This window comes from Microtus ochrogaster, linkage group LG4, assembly GCF_000317375.1.
Source record: "Microtus ochrogaster isolate Prairie Vole_2 linkage group LG4, MicOch1.0, whole genome shotgun sequence".
NCBI lineage: Eukaryota > Metazoa > Chordata > Mammalia > Rodentia > Cricetidae > Microtus > Microtus ochrogaster.
The window spans coordinates 8,587,312-8,605,869 of NC_022030.1; the positions used below are offsets into that span (position 1 = coordinate 8,587,312).

At 44.4% G+C, this 18,558-nt stretch overlaps 1 protein-coding gene across 6 annotated transcripts in view; it reads right to left on the reverse strand.

Moving 5' to 3' along the window:
- Nhsl1 (NHS like 1) overlaps positions 1 to 18,558 on the reverse strand; it is a 219,991-nt gene that overhangs the window by 17,885 nt on the left and 183,548 nt on the right. For 5 of the 6 annotated variants that reach the window (XM_026786231.1, XM_013351438.2, XM_026786234.1 and 2 more), the window contains exons 4-5: positions 6,533 to 6,725; positions 2,111 to 2,242 (exon numbers count right to left, since the gene is read on the reverse strand). In XM_026786231.1, the coding sequence (XP_026642032.1) occupies positions 2,111 to 2,242; positions 6,533 to 6,725 (325 nt within the window). The remainder of the gene's footprint in view (positions 1 to 2,110; positions 2,243 to 6,532; positions 6,726 to 18,558) is intronic. The other variant, XM_026786232.1, reaches the window with a different exon arrangement.

Here is an 18,558-nt window from a genome sequence, read left to right on the forward strand (position 1 = left end):
AGTTCACGAATACTGTGCAGTGCACAGATTACAGATAGTTCATGAATACTGTGCAGTGCACAGATTACAGACAGTTCACGAATACTGTGCAGTGTACAGATTACAGATAGTTCACGAATACTGTGCAGTGCGTAGATTACAGACAGTTCAGGAATACTATGCAGTGCACAGATTAGACAGTTCACGAATACTGTGCAGTGCACAGATTACAGACAGTTCAGGAATACTGTGCAGTGCACAGATTACAGACAGTTCAGGAATACTGTGCAGTGCACAGATTACAGACAGTTCACAAATACTGTGCAGTGCTTCAACCTTCCAAGTGCTGGGATTACAGGTATAAATCACCATGCCCGGTCCTGCCTTTGTTCTGTTTTGTTTGTTGTTGTCCTTTGTTTGTTTTGTTTCCTGTGTGTGGGCACATGCATGCACATTCATGGGGAGAGGGTGTGCAAGAGATTGCAGGTGACCTTGGAGGTCAGAGCTGTGGGATCCCAGGTGGTCGTGGGACACCCAGTGGGAGTGGGAAGCAAATTCGGGTCCTCTGTAAGAGCAGTAAACTCCCTTAACCTCTGAGTCATTTCTCCAGACCCTGCCTTTGCTTTGAAACCCTTGCACTGGAACAAGGTCACCGGAGCTCTGTGCAGCAGAGGCAAAACACTACCGTTCTTATCCAAATGTTTCTACGGTCCAGAAGGGAGGGCATAAACGCTCTAGGACTAGATGCTGGTACGGGGGAAAATGCCACTTAAGGAAAAGTGGGTCCATCCTTCCTCCTACAAGGTATTTAAATACCAACCCTGGAGGGAAATGAATACATGCAATCTCCATAGCCCTGGAAGCTAAAACAGGACCTCGAGGCATATAATTAATATATATCACTGCTGCTAGGGTAAGCTCATTTTGACTCAAAGACTTGTAAGCAATTTCAGAGATAATGACTCTTGCATTTCTCGAGTGTAACCTTCAGCAGTAAATAAAAGTAAATTAAAACATCAGGCTAGGGTAACTATTAGAAGTCCACAAGCTGACGAAGAGTAAGAGAATTTCAGGACAGTAACATTACATCCCACAATGAGAACAGTGACCATTACAGTGTACCAGGGACCAAGTACATCCTGTATATAAATTCATTTGGTGCTCAAACAATCCTATGAGAGAGATTCTATTAAGGTCACCATCCCATGTGACCTTAGAACTAAGAAGGGGACCCAGAAAGATAGTGATGTGTCTAGGGTTACTCAGAGGATGAATAAATGTCAGGATTCACACCGGAGCAGCCTGGCGCTGGAGTGTGCTAAGCTGTCCCTGCTGTCGCTCCTGCTGGGCCCCACTGAAACACACGGGGAGGAGCTGGTTCCAGGAGGTGGATGAAAGCGTTATCATAGCATAAGGAAAAATAGCATGAGCGCAGAGGGCAAGCAGACAGTGAGCTAACAACTCCACCAGCCTGATTTGTTTTCAAGTTGAACAAACAAAGCTTGTGAAACTGTTTGCTTTAAATGGAGGTATTGCCAAACATATATGAACATATTTTATACTTTTGTGCATGTATTTGTTACACGTGTGCACATGCCCCATGTGCCATGGCACACATGTGTTGGTCAGAGCACAACTTTTGGGAGTTGAGTCTCCTACTTCGTGAGTCCCAGGGACCAAATTCAGGCCATTAGCCCTGGCAGCAGGTGCCCTCATGACCACTTTCTACAGCGTTGGCATCCACCATTAAATAACCTCAGACTGCCACTTCTTAGGACAACATGCCACCAGCATTGTCGGACAACCTAGCCAGTGTTTCTCCAAAGGTAGACTCTTAGAATGAGGTTTCCATCCGAGAAAGCCCAAGAGCTAAATAGAAGATCTAAATAAAAAGTCAAGATCCCTGGAGAGGATGATGGAGGCCCTAAATTTCCACGTTGCTAAGTTTCCATGGAATCTCCTCCCCATCCCACTTCCCCAAAGCAGGTTCTCTGCACAGGGACCACTTCCCCCAAGACCTCACCCAGAAGCCGGCCACGGAACGTGTGGAACTGACCGAAACACATGAGGTTAGTGCGGTAAATTGGAGCAGCGAGGAGGGACAAGAGAATACAATGCTGATGAACCGTACCTAGCTCCTTCTGAATGATGTCAGGGATTCCTGAAATAGTCTTTCTCCTTTTGACTTTCTTCGGTCGTCTTACCAGAGTGTCTGTGTAAATTAGAGACCGCCGAAGGCTGGCCTGACGATCAAAATTCTCCCCTAACGTAGAATAGTAGAAGAAGCAGAGCAATGTTAATTGTCGAGCAAGCTGACACCATGCACGTCCTTCCAGAAGCTTGTAAAATGATAAGAAGGTATTAATAATGAGGTTAGCCAGTCACGTGATGATGGAGGCTGGAGGATGAACAAAGGCGGGAAAGCACAGTATCATCAGAAGGCTGTTTCCAGGGTCTGCGGTGTGTCCTCCAAAGGAGGGCCCCTCCGACTCACTCCCAAACGAGCTCCAAATTTGCTAACGACACACTGCCAGGGTGATTGTTTGTCACTGGAGAATGAATGACCTGGCCAGTGAGCGCTTCGTAAAGAGATCACAAGGATCACTCTACATCAGTGGGTATGTGCCAGGGGCAACAAATCCGTTGTACTCATCTGGTCATCCCATAGAGACCAGTATCATGCTTGTGTGTTAAAGCAAGTGGAAGCCGGAGCTTATCAAATGTCGGTCAAGAAGGTTAACAATTTGGATGGGAGGTGATGTCATGGAAACCAGACTGCCTTATAATGATAAAGCCTTTCCACCGTAGTGAGACCCAGCAACACTGCTGTTTTCAAAGCTCAACTCTCCCTTTATTGTTCACAATTTCTTAAGGTGCTAGGGGCTTGAACCCAGGGTCTGACACAGGCTGGGCAAGTGTTGCACCCCCAATTCTTATCCGCATCTTTGAAAGTTAATCCCATTTCAGATTGTGGCACCCAGGACCGTGTCCATGGAGCAGTTTGCCCAAGTCCAAGCAGGTTAGCGCACTGTGAGAAACCAGAAAGGTACAAGGTCTCTGCCAGCATCAGTTACAGACTCATTTGAATGATTTGCCATTTTGGCTAAAGGAAGTTTTTTTTTGGGGGGGGGGGGAGATTGGGCTTTTTACACAGTTATTCTCTTAAAAATGAGACGTCTAAAAATACACATATTCATAGAAATCCCATACTTCTAGCACCATCCTGTGCATGAGAGAAGTGTGAACTTGTCACTCGTCACTCTTGTTTGATAATATTGTCGTGTCTTCAAAGTGGACACACGGCAGACAATGAAACTTCTACTTCATAGGAATGAAGTGTGAGCCTGGCCTCATTAAAACAAGGCCGTTTTTAAACACACACCACCCACTGAGGAACAGACTAATAAATACGTGTACGCTTGCAAATCTTTGCAACTTTGCTCTGCACAGAGAAAAGCAGGAGCAGTTCTGAGCAGGGCCTGAAGCGTCAGTAGGTACCATTCGGGGATAAACAGACCACACAGACACAACAGCTTCACCAGCGCTGCAAAGGGGAAGTCGTTCAGTGCTTTATGAGTTTCCTGAAACCAAAGAAAAAATATTCCCTCTAGGGAGGCATCCAACGTGGACAAAACAGTCTCAGAAAGTTGCACCTCGTCCCCAGTTTTCTGGCTTTGTGGGTGGGGTAGAAATAAAAAACAACCTGTGAAGCACTGAGGATGAAAATCTATCTACAACATTCTCATTGCTTCACACTGTGACCAAGAAAGGGCTCTGCCACAGGCTGGGGTCAAACACTTCCTTAAATAGAGGCTGTGTCTTGTAGACCCTGGCATCCTCGACAGTACCGTGTCGTTAGGAGATAATTATCTGTTGAATTGAATTGTTCCCCATCACTGACACACAGCCTCAGCCCAGCATCGGAGCTAAACAGTTAACAAATGCTTTCAGAGCGTGTGGACCTGTACACTAATCGTTTAGGTGAAAGACTTGATCCATGTGGCAGACGATGGCGCACATGGTCACATGTTCTTTTTATTTAAAACATTTCCCCTTCTTAACCTTTAGAACATACCAAGTCTCTGAAAGACTGTAACTAAAGGGATTAAATTCCCTTGCAGGCAGTGGTTCACTGCTCTGTATCTCTAACCCTGCTAGGCGTCATATATGTAGCGGCATTTGTTCTTCCAAAGCCGTACTTAAAAACCAAGTGAGCGCATCAATATCACCAAAATTCACAAGCATGTGGAGATTTCCTACAAGCAGTGGCATTTTTATCTAAAGAAATCTGGAATCTTAGAAATAAATAAAGTGTAGGAGGCTGAAGAAGCCGTGCCAGCCCAACCACCTGGAGTGAAAGCTTTAAACGTACTGCTTCTTTGGACCAGACTAGAGAAATGCATCCTTCAGAAACACGTGTGTCTATGTGAACACACAGACGCAGACAACAGATCAATATGTATACAGCTGTTAGGTTAATGCTGGCGCTCTGTGAAAATGCCAGCCACACGATTAAAAACAGGTCTCACGTTGTCCAGTTCATTATTAGCATTCATTCACCTAGGGTGGGTGGCATTTGAAAACCTCCTTTTATATCTATCTAAGTACTTCCTGTCTATTTAGCAGCCAGACAGGTAAGAACGCTCAGAGAAACACCTGGGCGAGCCATCTGCAAGGACGCATTTCACTGCAAACACTGCTTCTGGCCTAAACCCCTCCTTACTCTAGCTTCCTGCTCCTCACTTCAAGGCAGAACCTTTCACTCTCATTCCTTAGAGGGCTGTCATGCTTCATGACATAATATGCATAGCTTATAGTATTATTTTGATGCTTTCAATCACATAGTCACATTTCTTCTGCTTTTCATCCATCAAATGACCCGTGTTCTTGTGGAAAATATAAGCATGCGGATGCCTAATGACGTCAGGAGTAAGCACCACACTGCTCTCCAGCATAGCTACTTAGAACAGTCATATTTTATCGACGTGAGCTAGGTGGAAGGGAGCCATGCTCACAGACATCAGCAATGCTGTTTATGAAGAAAATGAGTTAAAATGTCATACTGTTTCTTTATGGCGTAAGTTTGTAAAAATGTAAAATATGTACATGGAATTGGAAGTAGTTCATGTATTTATTAAATTTCCATGAAAATTCTACACTTACTTTCTAAATATACTCTGGTTTTTTTTTTTTAAAAAAAACAAAACACATCTTATCTAAATGTTATTATGCCTTGCAAGTTTATTGGTACCATGGTAACAAGCCTTCCAACAGCAATAGCCTCAAAAGATAGGATGCGGTAGGCTTTCATCCTAATAGTCAATGAAAACTTCTTCCTCTCGGTCAGCCAGTTTTAAGGACACAGAGAGAAGGCTTTGTGTGGATTCTGTGTATATGACACTAATCATTTATTCCTATGTAATACACCAACATAGTTGATGGCAATATGAGTTCATGTGTGTGGACATACACACACACACACACTGAGGACTAAACTCGGGGCCTGGTCCAGCTACTATGAACTCTTTACTGCTCTAGGAAGTCTTACAGCCAGTGGTTACCCGCCCACTGGTGCATGGCCTCTTATACTATATAAGCCCATGTAGAGCCTGTGTCGGTTTTCTCTCTGGTTGATGGATTCAGTTTTTGTTCTCCGTTCCAGCAGAGGATTCTGATTTGTGAGTTTACCCTTAAATAAATAACCATCTATTTCTCAATTCTGAGCTAGTGTGAGATTTCTTCTAAGTGCCCTTCCACACTTTACCATTTTGTATTTTGTGCCCCTTCACTCACACTGCTCACCAGTTCTCTTGGAAGACACTGGTGGAATAAAGACGGCAAATCCGGGCTCTTTGTGAACAGCTCTTCTAAAGTTATGCTCAGCTTGGAGCTCTCTGTGTTCTATTACTTGTTGCCTTAATCATCTAAAGAGTCAATGATTCAACTCAACAATTAGTAGCCACAGTATGGCCAATGTGCCAATTCTTAAAATCATTCCCTTGGCAGAAATGAATCTTTACTTGAGGATTGAGACTCAGCTTTTAGAAACTGAGGCATACTCTCTTATCATTCTACTGAGATTTTTTTAAAGATATGCTTTGGTTATAATTTAATTGATGCCTTTATCTCAAACATTCCTTCTTTTCCATTTGAACAAACAAAAGACAAGAAAATAATCAGTATAAACAGAATGAAACATTTTCTTCTCATTTCTAGAAATATTTCTTATGATAGTATACAGTTTTTGCTGCTAAGGACCACAAAGACAGGATATTCCTACAGAACCAAAATCTTAGTTAAGAACAGTGCAGTTCAAAAGCCATCTCTCCACAAACGGTTGAACCGTCGAGTTCTCCCTTATTTAACAAACAACAGGTGTTTTTTTACATACACACATATACAGTTCTAGTGTTTTCTTCATCACATAAAGAGTAGGAGGCCACCCCACAGCTCTTCACTTCGGTGCATAAAGAAAATGCTGACAGCGTAGAGCTAACAAAGCCAAAGGCACTCTCCCAAGGACACCCTGACTCTGTCCACGCTGCAAACATACCAGTTATGTTAATAGGAACCACATCAGCCTGGACTGTCTGGGCTTGCTGCCGCGTCTTCTCTTCTGGTGTTGGCAGCGGCAGGGACTTGGTCCAGTTTGTCTGAGTGTGAAGGTCGGAGAAGTCAGCTGAGGTTGGCGTCCGAGGTCGTCTGATGCTGATAAATCTTTCTTCTTCAGATGAAGAGACAGAACACTGCGGTGGGAGAGAGAAACAATGTATGTAATTAGCAGGAACAGCTACAAGTAGTTATTTAAAAAATGAGACTAACTTAAAGCAAGTCCCCAAACAGTTCCCCTTCTAAGAGCAGAGCAATAATCTCCGTGTGACCTTCCACACATGATTCGCTGTGTCCTTCGTCTGGAGAATGCCGGCATAGCAGAGGTTTTGCTGACTTACAGAATCTTTACAGCCTTCCAGTTTTGCTTAACTCTGCCATGGTTAAAAGCCTGTTGATTTTGTCTAACATCAGAAGCCCGAAAAAATGTCATCGCTAAGGCCACCACTTTCTATCTGTATTAAAACTCAGTTTTGCTCAAAGCAATTTCTAGCTTCAATCCTATTTCCTTTAGGCTCTGACCTCCAGGAATGCTTCACACACAAAACGATGGAGCCATTGTTCAACTATTTGGTGCTTATGAAGCTATCTATACGGGCTTTAAAAAATCAGTGTGAAATTGTTAAGTTCTAAGAGGCTGACTAACGCTGTGTTCTGGGCCTTATCGGAACTCAAGGACAACATTTTAGCTGCGTTCTTTCTGATACAGATTAGCATTCTCCCTGAAGAGGCCTTCTTCAGTGCCCTTCCGTGCAATACCTGAAGACACGTAAGCAAGAAAGCTGGGTTGGCAAGCATTTTAAACAAGACTTCACCAGAGCTCCCGGGCAGCCAGTTCTGTAATGAGGATGGCCCAAGAACTCAAAATAAATGCACCATGCTTAAAACAAAACAACAACAAAATTCCTGGCTTGTTGTGAGGAAACAGCCATTTAAGATATACAATAAATGTGAAAGGAATAATCAAGTTTATAGAATTTAAACTGAAACACCACTATACAAATTAGGTGTTGAAAAAGATAGGGTCATGAACCTGTGTAAGCAGCTCCCAGGTCATTTTAACCTCTCTTGGCTAAGGCCCTGGAGCAAAGGTAACTGTTATTTAGTATTGGTAAGGAATCTCTCAATATCTCTCCCCCCCCCCACTCATGACTTGTTTGCATTCGTAAAGATTTATCTAGCTTTAAATGGCGTGTCTGGATGCCTTGTAGGATGTAAGGAACACATGGAAGAAATAGAAATACAGAAAGACATCAGTCCGTCACCGTTGTGTGATATTTTGACTGTATTCTGACAATAAAGCTTGCTTTGAATCAGAAGGCGGAGTGAGCCACTAGCTGACTGAAATTAAACATAGAGGACTGAGGAGAGATGGAGAGACAGGAGCAGGAAGGCGGGGCTTAGAAAGGCAGCCTTCTGGATGGAGGAACAGAAGAGACAGGAGATCCCTGATTTCTTCTCCACCCCTTCTCTGATCATTCAGGTTCTTACCCCAATATCTGCCTCCCAAGTTTTTATTAATAGAGAATAATTAGATCATCATGTCACCTCAGACACAAGGCCACTTCCATCACTTGATGTGGGATGTTCCTCTCTATGCTGTGAATATGTTTTATTACCATTGGCTAATAAAGAAATTGCTTTGGCCTATAGCAGACCAAAATATAACTAGGTGGGAAATCCAAGCAGAGAGACAGGAAGAAAGAAGGCAAAGTCAGGGAGACAACAGCAGTCACTGGGGAAGCAAGATGTGAGGTAACAAGCCACAAGCCTCATGGCAAAACATAGAATAATAGAAATGGGTTAATTTAAGTTGTAAGAGCTAGTTAATATAAGCCTGAGCTAGTAGGCCAAACAGTTTGTAATTAATAGTAAGCCTCAGAGTGGTTATTTGCAAAATGGCAGGCGGAAGAGAAACCTCCAGTCACAACCACCGTTTACTGCTATGAAAAAAGACTGCCTGAAAAATACCCATCCCTTCTACTGCTTGAGAGACACAAATCTGAAAAACGGTCTTGGGACAAGGCTGAATGGTACAAAGTCCCGGCCTCTCTGAAACGCCATCTTCTGCACCGGGAGGGACTCTTAGGTCTTAATAAATGTGCATGTGTCGTGACTGCTAAATACGATGGCATGGCAGACACAGAAAGCCAGGGCTATACAGAGAACCCCAGTCTCAAAAACGTGTGTGTGTGTGTGTGTGTGTGTGTGTGTGTGTGTGTGTGTAATTAAATATCTCATTATCTATGTTTACCATTGCTAACTTGCAAAACACAAAAAGACCATCTAGTTTCTTTTTAATCTAAAAAAATGTGGATTAATATTTGTAACTAGACAAATAGACTCTCTGTATAAGCTGAGCGTGTGTCACTGACAACAGACTATGGCACTAACCGGAACACTAGTCTGATGATCAGATCACACACAGATCTTACAAAATTCCCAGCAAGATGACTTAGTGGGTACTGGTACTTCCCATTGCCAAGTTCAAAACCAGGAACGCACATGAGAGGGGAGAACCGAGTCTTTCAAGTTGTCTCTTGACCTCCACATGCCACATGGCATGTGCTTGCTCACACTCATACAATAATAAAAGAAGTAGACCATCAAGTTGATCAAATGGATTTCTGAGGCATCAGAAGCTAAGCCCACTGGTGTAAACCCATCGGTTCCAGACTTTTTGGCATCAGAAGCTAAGCCCACTGGTGTAAACCCATCGGTTCCAGACTTTTTGCAGTTTCGACACTCTTGTTAACTCGGACTTTTAACACTTTTCTTTGTCTGCAAGGTGCAGACACACACACATATGTGTATTAAAACTGATTTCATTTGAGAACATCATGGCAGTTTGTGAAACAGTCACGTGTCTGAGGTGGAATCTCAATCGAGTGAGTTAGAAGTTTACTCCAGCAGAACAGGCAGCATAAATTTGGAGGGTAGAAAGCAACTCCTGGCAAAAACGCTATGGAGGCCTGGGCTGGTGGACGACATATGAGTTCCTTTCCCAGGTGACATCACCAAGGACCAGCGACAAGCACCACTCTTGTCTCCTCAGCACCCGGAGGAGGCTCCGCAGGCCTACTAACCTACTTTTCTGGATGATGTCAGAGTGGACCGCTTTCACAGAGAGGCAGGACTTCCCTGCAGTTTTGGTTGCCATGGAAGGATCATCCCCAGGGCTGGCTACAGGGTGACAACTCACTCACAAAGCAAATCTATTTTACCAAGCTCCCAAAGCCCTCTCTTCTCTGGTGAGCAGATTTCCTAGGCGATGTGGCTGTTCCTCGGTACCACCATCCAACCCAGAAAAGGCCAGGGTGGATGACTTTCAGAAAGATTCAACTCCCAGACCCAATCTGTTTACAAACATTGCAGGGACCAGGAACCCCCCGCTGAGTCTCAGTGACAGTCTTTCCTATGGGTTCTATTAAGAAAGATGCGGTCTGGATGGTTACCCACCCCATGTGTTACACCCCCGTGTTAGAGGCCTCTTCCCAGCTCCATCCTACCTAACGATGTTGGGACTGTTAGGAGGCGGGGCCAAGTGAGAGGATTTTGGTTCATGGTGAAAATGCCCTCAAAGAGGAGACTGGAATTCTGGCTCCTCCTTCTGCTGATGTATTTGTCCTCTGGCTACACGTAGATGGTTTTGCTTGATTCTTCATTTCTGTCATGAAATGCTGACTCTCCACAGGCCCCACAAACAAGAAGACCAAGCATTAGTGGGCAGAAACCTCCAGTCTACAAGACACTAACAACCTTTTTCTTCTTACAAAAAGTTACTTAGTACTTGTTATAGCGACTGGACTGGAGGATGACAAACAACATCTCCTAACACCCTGGCTCCTAAACCAGCCCAGTAACTGTCTCCTCTTCCTGTTACTGCTCATCACCCACCCCCAACCCTCCCTTTCCAGCAGTATAGTCTCTTTTCACACTGTAGGTCATGCCAAGGTGCTCCTCTCTCCAAACCCTCCAGAATCCTTAACTAGGAATGCCAGGCCAACCAAAAATAGATATATAGATAGAGAGAAGCCCAAAAAGTGGCATAACGGAAGTAAAGAAATTGGGAGAAGGGGCAGGTTGGCCATGCCACCCTTTTAATAAGTAACACGGTACAATAAAAAGGATTTAAGTCTGAGAAGCCCTGGACCCATGCTCTCCCTGACGCCTTCTAGTTGTGCGATTATGTGAAAGTGTTCCCTGATTCTGAGTCTCAAATTCCAAACCGTTAAAACAACAATCACAAACATCAAAACACCCATTTTGTAGGATTCGTAAGGAAAACGGGAGACAATGAGGGGACAGATTCTGGAGAAATTTTAAGCTGTGCTGCTAGGATTACAAAGTTAGAAACTGCAGGACTGCTGGGAGGAGCTGTACCTGGGGGTGACCTGTGAAGTCAGGATAATCATATTTTTTTTAGTAGCTGCCAAAAGAACTCAAATCCATTGCTTCAGGCAGGAAACTCCATGTGGGCAGAATAAGAGACAAGATGATTGGGAGGGTGGCCAAATTTTCATAAAGCAGACATTGTCTATTGTGCCATGTTCTTTGATGTCTGGCTTGGACAGTTTAATAAAAGTAATCATCATTACGTGAGCACACAGTATGTCGTTCCGGGCACTACACACAGGGCTTTCCGGACATCCGTCCGCTCACCCTTATAACACTCTTTGGGGTTGGGGGATAGAGCACAGTGAGATACCATCTATATCAAAACTCCAATGCCTTTGAGAGCAGAGCCGAGCTATTAATAATTACACAGGCAAGCAGCTGCAAACCAGGGCTGTCCCCCGCGAGCCACATGTGGCTTCATCTCTTTACAGTGAAAGAAACCAAAGCACACGTAAGGAAGCAAAGGAACCGGCTTGAACAGGTGGGGAAGCTGTCTCGAACCTGTGCTCTCTGCATCAGGTTCAAATGAGCCTCCGGTTACAGCAAGGAGCGAGGCCCCTGCCGCTGTCTTCAAAGTCTTTCTTTGCTTTAAGTATTTCCTTTAACGAAACCTAAAACACCCCCAGGGTGCCGGTTCAAAAAAATAACAGGAACTAGAAAAGACAATTTCAGTTTCTGTTACTACCACCAAGGCCAACGATTGATTGCCAAAATTCCAATCCAACTCATCACTCTGGGGATGAATTTTATGCAAGAGATTGAGTAACTGGCACCTGGTGCCCTTTCCCTCAGACAATGGAGCCTCTGTGCACGTTCCCAGAATCCACGAACACACCGTCCAATGCAGCCCCCCACAATGGCACCTGGAGAGCCCGCCTATCTACCTGCGGGAAGCATTTTGGCACCTGCAACAGATCGCTCTGCAAACCTCACATGGACTGAACGCTGAAGGGAAGAGTCAACGCAAGAACAAAGGGCGGGACTTCTGCGTTTCCACAGCTGAGACACAGGGCATTTTCTGGAATGTCTGGAATACCCGCTTCTGAGGGCGCTTTTCGCTCCCGCGTGTTTGTCCGCTGTTTAGATACGGGCAGCACAGACACTTGGAAATCATTTCAACTTTCTTCTTGCCATGCCGCATTACTGCTTTTAGTATCAAAGACATGTGGCTCTCATTAGCAAATTACCTTTCTTCACCCCTTAAACAGACTGTCGAGCCTTACACATGGCAAGAGTTCTTGCATGGGGAATAATTAGGGCAATTATTCTAGGACAATTAGCCCCAGTAAATAAGCAGAATACCCACCTTTCGGGGTCTCTTTTCTAAGGGTCTGGCCATCACCCTCTGCTCTATCAACAATTTAAATTTTAGGTCAGAGCCCCTACACCAAGCACTTCGGGAAATGCAATCCTTGCTGGATGCAAATCAGATGCTTTGCATTAGCTCCTGTGCAGCCTAAGCATGTGTTAGCTCCTGCACTTCCTGTGTTCTTCAGCCTTTCCTCACCAGGCTGCCCCCAACCTCCCTGGGAAACACAGCAGGGTTTTCCCGGGAGAATTTGCCCTTGAGGGTGGCTTCTTCTGCACTTTCTAAAGTTGTTAGCACCCTTTGAGAATGAAGTGTTTTGTTTTGTTTTTTAAAACATTGTCAGAACTGAATTGCAGCCTTGACATTAACATGAGTACAGAGATAGGACATAGAGCTCCATCTTTGTTCACAGGACTTAACATGAGAGAACAGAGATAGGACATAGAGCTCCATCTTTGTTCACAGGACTCAATCTGATGTGAAGCATCAGCTGGATGACCTACAACACCCAGTGAAGACCTAGCTTGTTTCTAACTATATTCTGGTTTTGGTATCAAGTATTGCTGGCCCCTACATGCAGGGCCCACACTGCAAGATTCCCGACTGCTTACAAATCTTCACAGGCAGCTTCCCTTCCTGTTGCTCTTCTGTTTTCTAGTCGCCCCTGCTACCAAGGCCTGGGCCCAGCTTCCCCATGGTCCTCTTCCAATAGCCCCAAGACAGAACAGAGCAAATCTACTTCTCTGTAGAGTTAACTTAGCAAATCAACTCTGGAAGAAATGACAGCATTTGTGCACTGAGATCTCTGCTCTGAGAACATCTCCTCACCTCATATTTCCGCGCTTTCAAACTATTCTACAGCTTACTTGTACAGATAGCACACACTCCAGACTAAAGTTACCTTTGGCTCCTCTTACTCTGACTATAGATACGGAGGCTACTGATTTCTGCATATTAACTTGATAGCTTCTTAAATCATCGCACTGCATTATTTATACTCGCTTAGAATTTGCAGTTTTTCTAAATTTAACAAGTACACATACTTAAAATGTGCCAAGAGTAGTAATATAATCTCAAACGTTCCAAATTGTGTGCTTGTTTCTGATATGGGATATGACGTTTGTTTGTTTGTTTGTTTGTTTGTTTAGCAGTGCAAGGGATTGGACTTAGGATCTCACAGAGTGTCTAGAAGCACTCAGCCATGCAGAGACAATGCCTGCTAGAGTATCGCTTTTCTAATTGTGCTGTACAGTTCGTTCCTGTCAGGGTTAAGGAGTGACCATGGCAGGGAGCATCCTTCTCTTAAGTTGCATTCTGATGGGACCTGCAGAAACACCAGAGCATGCATGGCGACGCCAGAGGAAAACATCTAGGATTGGGTTCTCTCCCTCCTTTTATCTTGGGTTTGGGGGATAGAATTCAGGTCATCAGGTTGGCACGGGAGCCATTTTACCCTCTTCAACCACCTCCCTGACCCTCACTCCATTTTGGGGTTTTATTGGGAACGGTTGTTAAATTGCATTAAATATCTTGTCTATATCTACTATTTTGAATTACATGATTTTTATTCCAAGATTTATTAATATTTTCAGTATTAATAGTCAGTTGCCATACTTTATCTAAGTCCATACATTGTCATTAACATAAACCGCAGTTAACTGTGGAGTACTTGTCTTTTAATGAGCTCCTGGTAGTGTTTCCTAGTGATTTATGATTGATAAAGTTGACCTTCATCAGACAGACTTGGCCAGTCAATCTGCTTCCTATAGTCTCTGGCAAGAGTTGGCTTTGTGTTAAACTAATCTGTTAAGAAGAACTGAACTTGGAGCTGGAGAGATGGCTCAGCCATTAAGAGTCCTTACTGCTCTTGCAGAGGACATGGGTTTAGTTGCCAAAACCCACTGGCAGCTCACAGCTGGTGGAAACTCAAGTTCTAGAGGATTCAGCGCCCCCTTCTGGCTTCCGTAGACATTGCACTCACATAAACACACACCCACACACACAATGCACATACATACATGGAGACAAAACACTCCCACATGTGGAATAAAAATAAATAAATCTTAAAAAAAAAGAACTGAGATTTCCCTTTTGATCAGGAACAGTTTCAAACCATTGAGCCCACCCTGCCCACTTTCCATAAGACAGGCCTGTAAAAACATTCCCTCTTTTCTGGGGTCAGATGTGATATATCACGTAAATTATAAAATCAAATGTGAATGATTTCCGACTAGCCATGCAACAAGTCAAACTCCTTGACACTCTCCCCATTGTTTCTGTTCCTACTACGAGCCATCTTGATACACAGAGAACTGACCAGCTCAAACCTGAGTGGTCCTCACCAGCTCACCTGTCACCTGCCTTATCCCTGCTCTCATGGACCACATGTTGACCTACGCTGTGCAGGATGCCCACATTTGAGGGGTTTTATTTATTGGCTTAGTTGTTTCAATTTTTTGAGACAGGGTTTCTCTGTAGCTTTGGAGGCTATCCTGGAACTAGGCTGGCCTCGAACTCACACAGAGCTGCCTGCCTCTGCCACCCGAGTGCTGGGATTAAAGGCGTGCACTATCACAGCTTGGTTTTAAAAATTTGAGATGTTTTTAAAGGCAGTTTAAGAATTAGTAATCCCACTGAGTTTTCTGGCAGTGGTGGACACAATAGTCAGATGTGCCTGATGTTTCTCACTGAGTATCCTGGTGGGATGGTGCGGGTTCATCGAGATGGAAAAAGCTATCGTGACTGAGTTTCTTTTGGTGTGTTTTTAAGAGGGTTCTGAGAAGCACATACTTGGACTTGGATAAATCTATGGTAAGGGAAGATGGACAAGTCAACAGATAAATGTTTATGTTTAGGCAAGAAATTGATATTTAAAGCTGGGCAAGAGAGCCTACATCTGTAATAGCAGTATTCAGAGGCTGAAGCAGGAGGGTCAAGCTACATTGTAAGTGCCAGGTCAACCTGGTTACAGTGTGAGACTTTGCCTTTAAAAAAAATGAATTTTAGAAAACTTCCACACATGAGATTTAGAACTAAGGGGATGCACTGAGATCACCCAAGGCATGAATCTGTTACAGAGGAATAGAGGCACATATTTGAGCCTACTGTATCAGTTTAGAAAGACATCTAGAAGAAAAGGAGAAGTCATGACTAGGAAGTCACCCAATGAGGGACAGGGGAACCAGGAAGGAATGTGGTCTTCTGGAAGCTTAGTAAAAGATTCACAAATGATGTAAAATGCTGCTGACAGGAGAAGACGCATTCTGAGAGGCACTGGTGTGGAACCCCGGAAGTGCCTACTGGGCACGAGGGCAGTTTGAGTAGTGTAGTGAGCTAAGGGTGGCGGTATGGAGGGCTTCAAGGGAAACTCTGAAGACACGCAGTCGAGACAGCAAGTCTAGACAGTTCTTTGGAGAAATAAAGAGGAACGGAAAACCTGGTGGAATTGGAGGGAGATGAAAGATTAAAGGAAGTTTCCTTCAAGATGAAAGAAAGTTCGGGGTGTTCATCTAATGACGGTTATGGTGCAAGCAAGAAAGATGCCATCAGGCCAAAGAGGGTGGGGCAAATTGCACATCTAACGTTCTCTAGAGGTTGGCCATATTCATTCCATTAGGAAGACACCGAGTGCCTATTGCATGCCAAAAACTGGGCGCTTGGGATACAACGGGAGAGAAAAGGATTAGCAACTGTTTGTCCATCATGGTGGCAGGACAGGTGAGTGTACATAGGAGCAGGTGCAAGCGGGGCAGTCACGTGGTTTGGGGGAAAGCTACTTTCTGCTTGCCTTGGTTTTCCAGAGGCTGCACCAGCCACGGGAGAACAAGGTTTGGAGACGGCATGACGTACAACTTGAGAGAGCAGCAGCAGAAGCAGATGAGTTAGCATGCTAGAGTTGGCTTAGGGTCATCCGCTAGCAGTGCGACTAAGATGCCCTGGTGCTTCTCTCTAGGCCTGTTGAGGTAATTAGGCTAGAAAGCAGGAAGAAGCCTGGATCAAACCAGAAGTGAGACTTCACTGGTCATGTGACAGAAGAAAGAACACACAAAGATGGGGCTATGATGATGGGCCACATGGTAGAAACCAGGGTCAGAGGAGCGCAGGCGCGGAAAGGGCGGGGCCAGTGGGCACAGATTCATCCTCAATTGCTTTAACTTCAGCAGTGTCCACGAGACACACTGAGCCTCTATCATTGCCACCTCTGTCCCTGTCCCCACGCGTGTTTTATTCCCTGGATTACGGCAGTCACCTACTGTCTGGTCTCTTCGCATCAGTCATCAATTCCCTGCGAGCTCATCTTCATAAACGACATTAATTAGCGACCCTGCTCCACTCATCCAGTGACTTCTCATCTCGCCCAGAATCAATCAGTCTGAGGTCACTGGCTGCCTCTCCCACGGTCCTCATCACTTCTCTCCCCCTTGCCCAATACCCTCCTGCCCTTCTCTCCAGCTGTTCCCACAGGAAGCACGCTACAGTCTCCAGACCTACTGTCTCTCCTCCTTAGAGGGGTCTTCCCGGGATATGGGGGGTGGGTGTTCTTACACTTCACCCCAAGCTCTGCTTTAATGACAAATCCACTGCATCCTTGGGGGATGCTTCCATCTAATACAGCAGTCTTGATGCTCTAGAAGGATCTCATAACCACTGGTACTTACTATATTATGCCAACTGTTCACTGCTGTTATTCCTTCAATAGCAGGAAGGAGCCTTAGGATGTGGAACAATGCTAGGCGTATTGAGCTGCCTCATAAAATATTTGCTGTAAGTGAATGAACTGTCTATTAAAAAAAATCAATCTTATTCCATGTTCAACCTTCTCAGCAGGGCCAAGAAAGCCTGGCGTGGCTGGAGAAAGAGCTACAGAAACAGTGCAGCAGAGATGAATCCTGAAATTGCTCACCTACTAATAAGGGAACTGTGACTCACCTCTTCTCTAACACTTCCTGGATCTAATTCCACAGTTATCTCTTCCCTGATGCAACAGCTCAGGTCAGAAGACTTTCTCTTCCAAATATTACTAAAATGTCAAATACCTAGGTGCTCTAAGAGCACCAGACTGGGTATACAATACTGAGGTGCAAATGAGTGGTTAAAAAAAATGTTAGTTATGTTCAAAAGTGTGTGTGTGTGTGTGTGTGTGTGTGTGTGTGTGTGTGTAAGCCAGAGAAGAACTTGTGGGTGCTGTTCTCTATTTGGGTTCTGGGGGTTGAGCTCAGGTTATCAAGCGTGGTGGCAGGAACCTTCACTGGCTGAACCATCTCATTGGCCCCAAGTAAGTATTTTTGTGCTACACAAAATCTAGAAATTACCAGAGTTAATAAAACATGGAAAGACTTAGCCCAAAGGCAAGGGTTTAAGGAGAGAAGGAAGGAGGAAGGGAAGCAAAGAAGGGAGGAAGCGGGATAATAAGAAAGCTAAAGAGTGGACTAATGGAGGGGAGAAGGAGAACCAAACAGTAGTTGGAAAGGGACACCAGGAGAGGAGATGGAGGCTGAACAAACGGGAGCACGGTATAATGACAGCTGTGTATGCTGATAACAGGATGAAACCCATTACTCTGTACCCTAACTTAAAAGAAAATAATTTTTAAAATGTGGCAAGAAGGAAAAGGAGGTTGAATATGTTGCTGGCATGGTTAGTTTGAGTTGTTAACTAAATCTAGACAATCTAGAAGGACCCAGGAATGGAGTCTCGATGAGGGGTTGTCTAGATGAGGCTGGCCTGGAGCTTGTCTATGAGGACTACAAGGAATTTTCCTAATGGAAAGACCTACCCATTGTGGGCGGCGCCATTCCCTGGACAGGGGATTGTAAGAGAGTGAAGAAGGCAAGCTGAGCACTAGCACGAAGGTATTCCAGCTGCTTCAAGTTCTACATCCGACCTCCCTACAATGGTGGGCAGAACCTTTCTCCCTTGAGTTTCTTTCGCTGGGTACTGCTGTCACAGAAACAAGAAAGGGAACTAAGATGGCATGGCCTATTGCGATTGAATTAATATGTGTCTAGATAACACTAACACATTTTATAATACAAAACAACTTGATATTTATTTTATTCTGAAGCACATTTATTATGATGGCTCTTGTGGGGGAGATGTTGGTCATGACTGGCAAGTATTCTGCCTCTAAGCTATTTCCTCAGATCTGAAGCGAACTGCTTAACAAACTAAGATAAAATTCAGACCGAACAACCAAAGCAAAACAACCAAAACTTGGTAACACTTGGTGTATACAGAAAGACAAGAACAGTTCCTTTTAAACG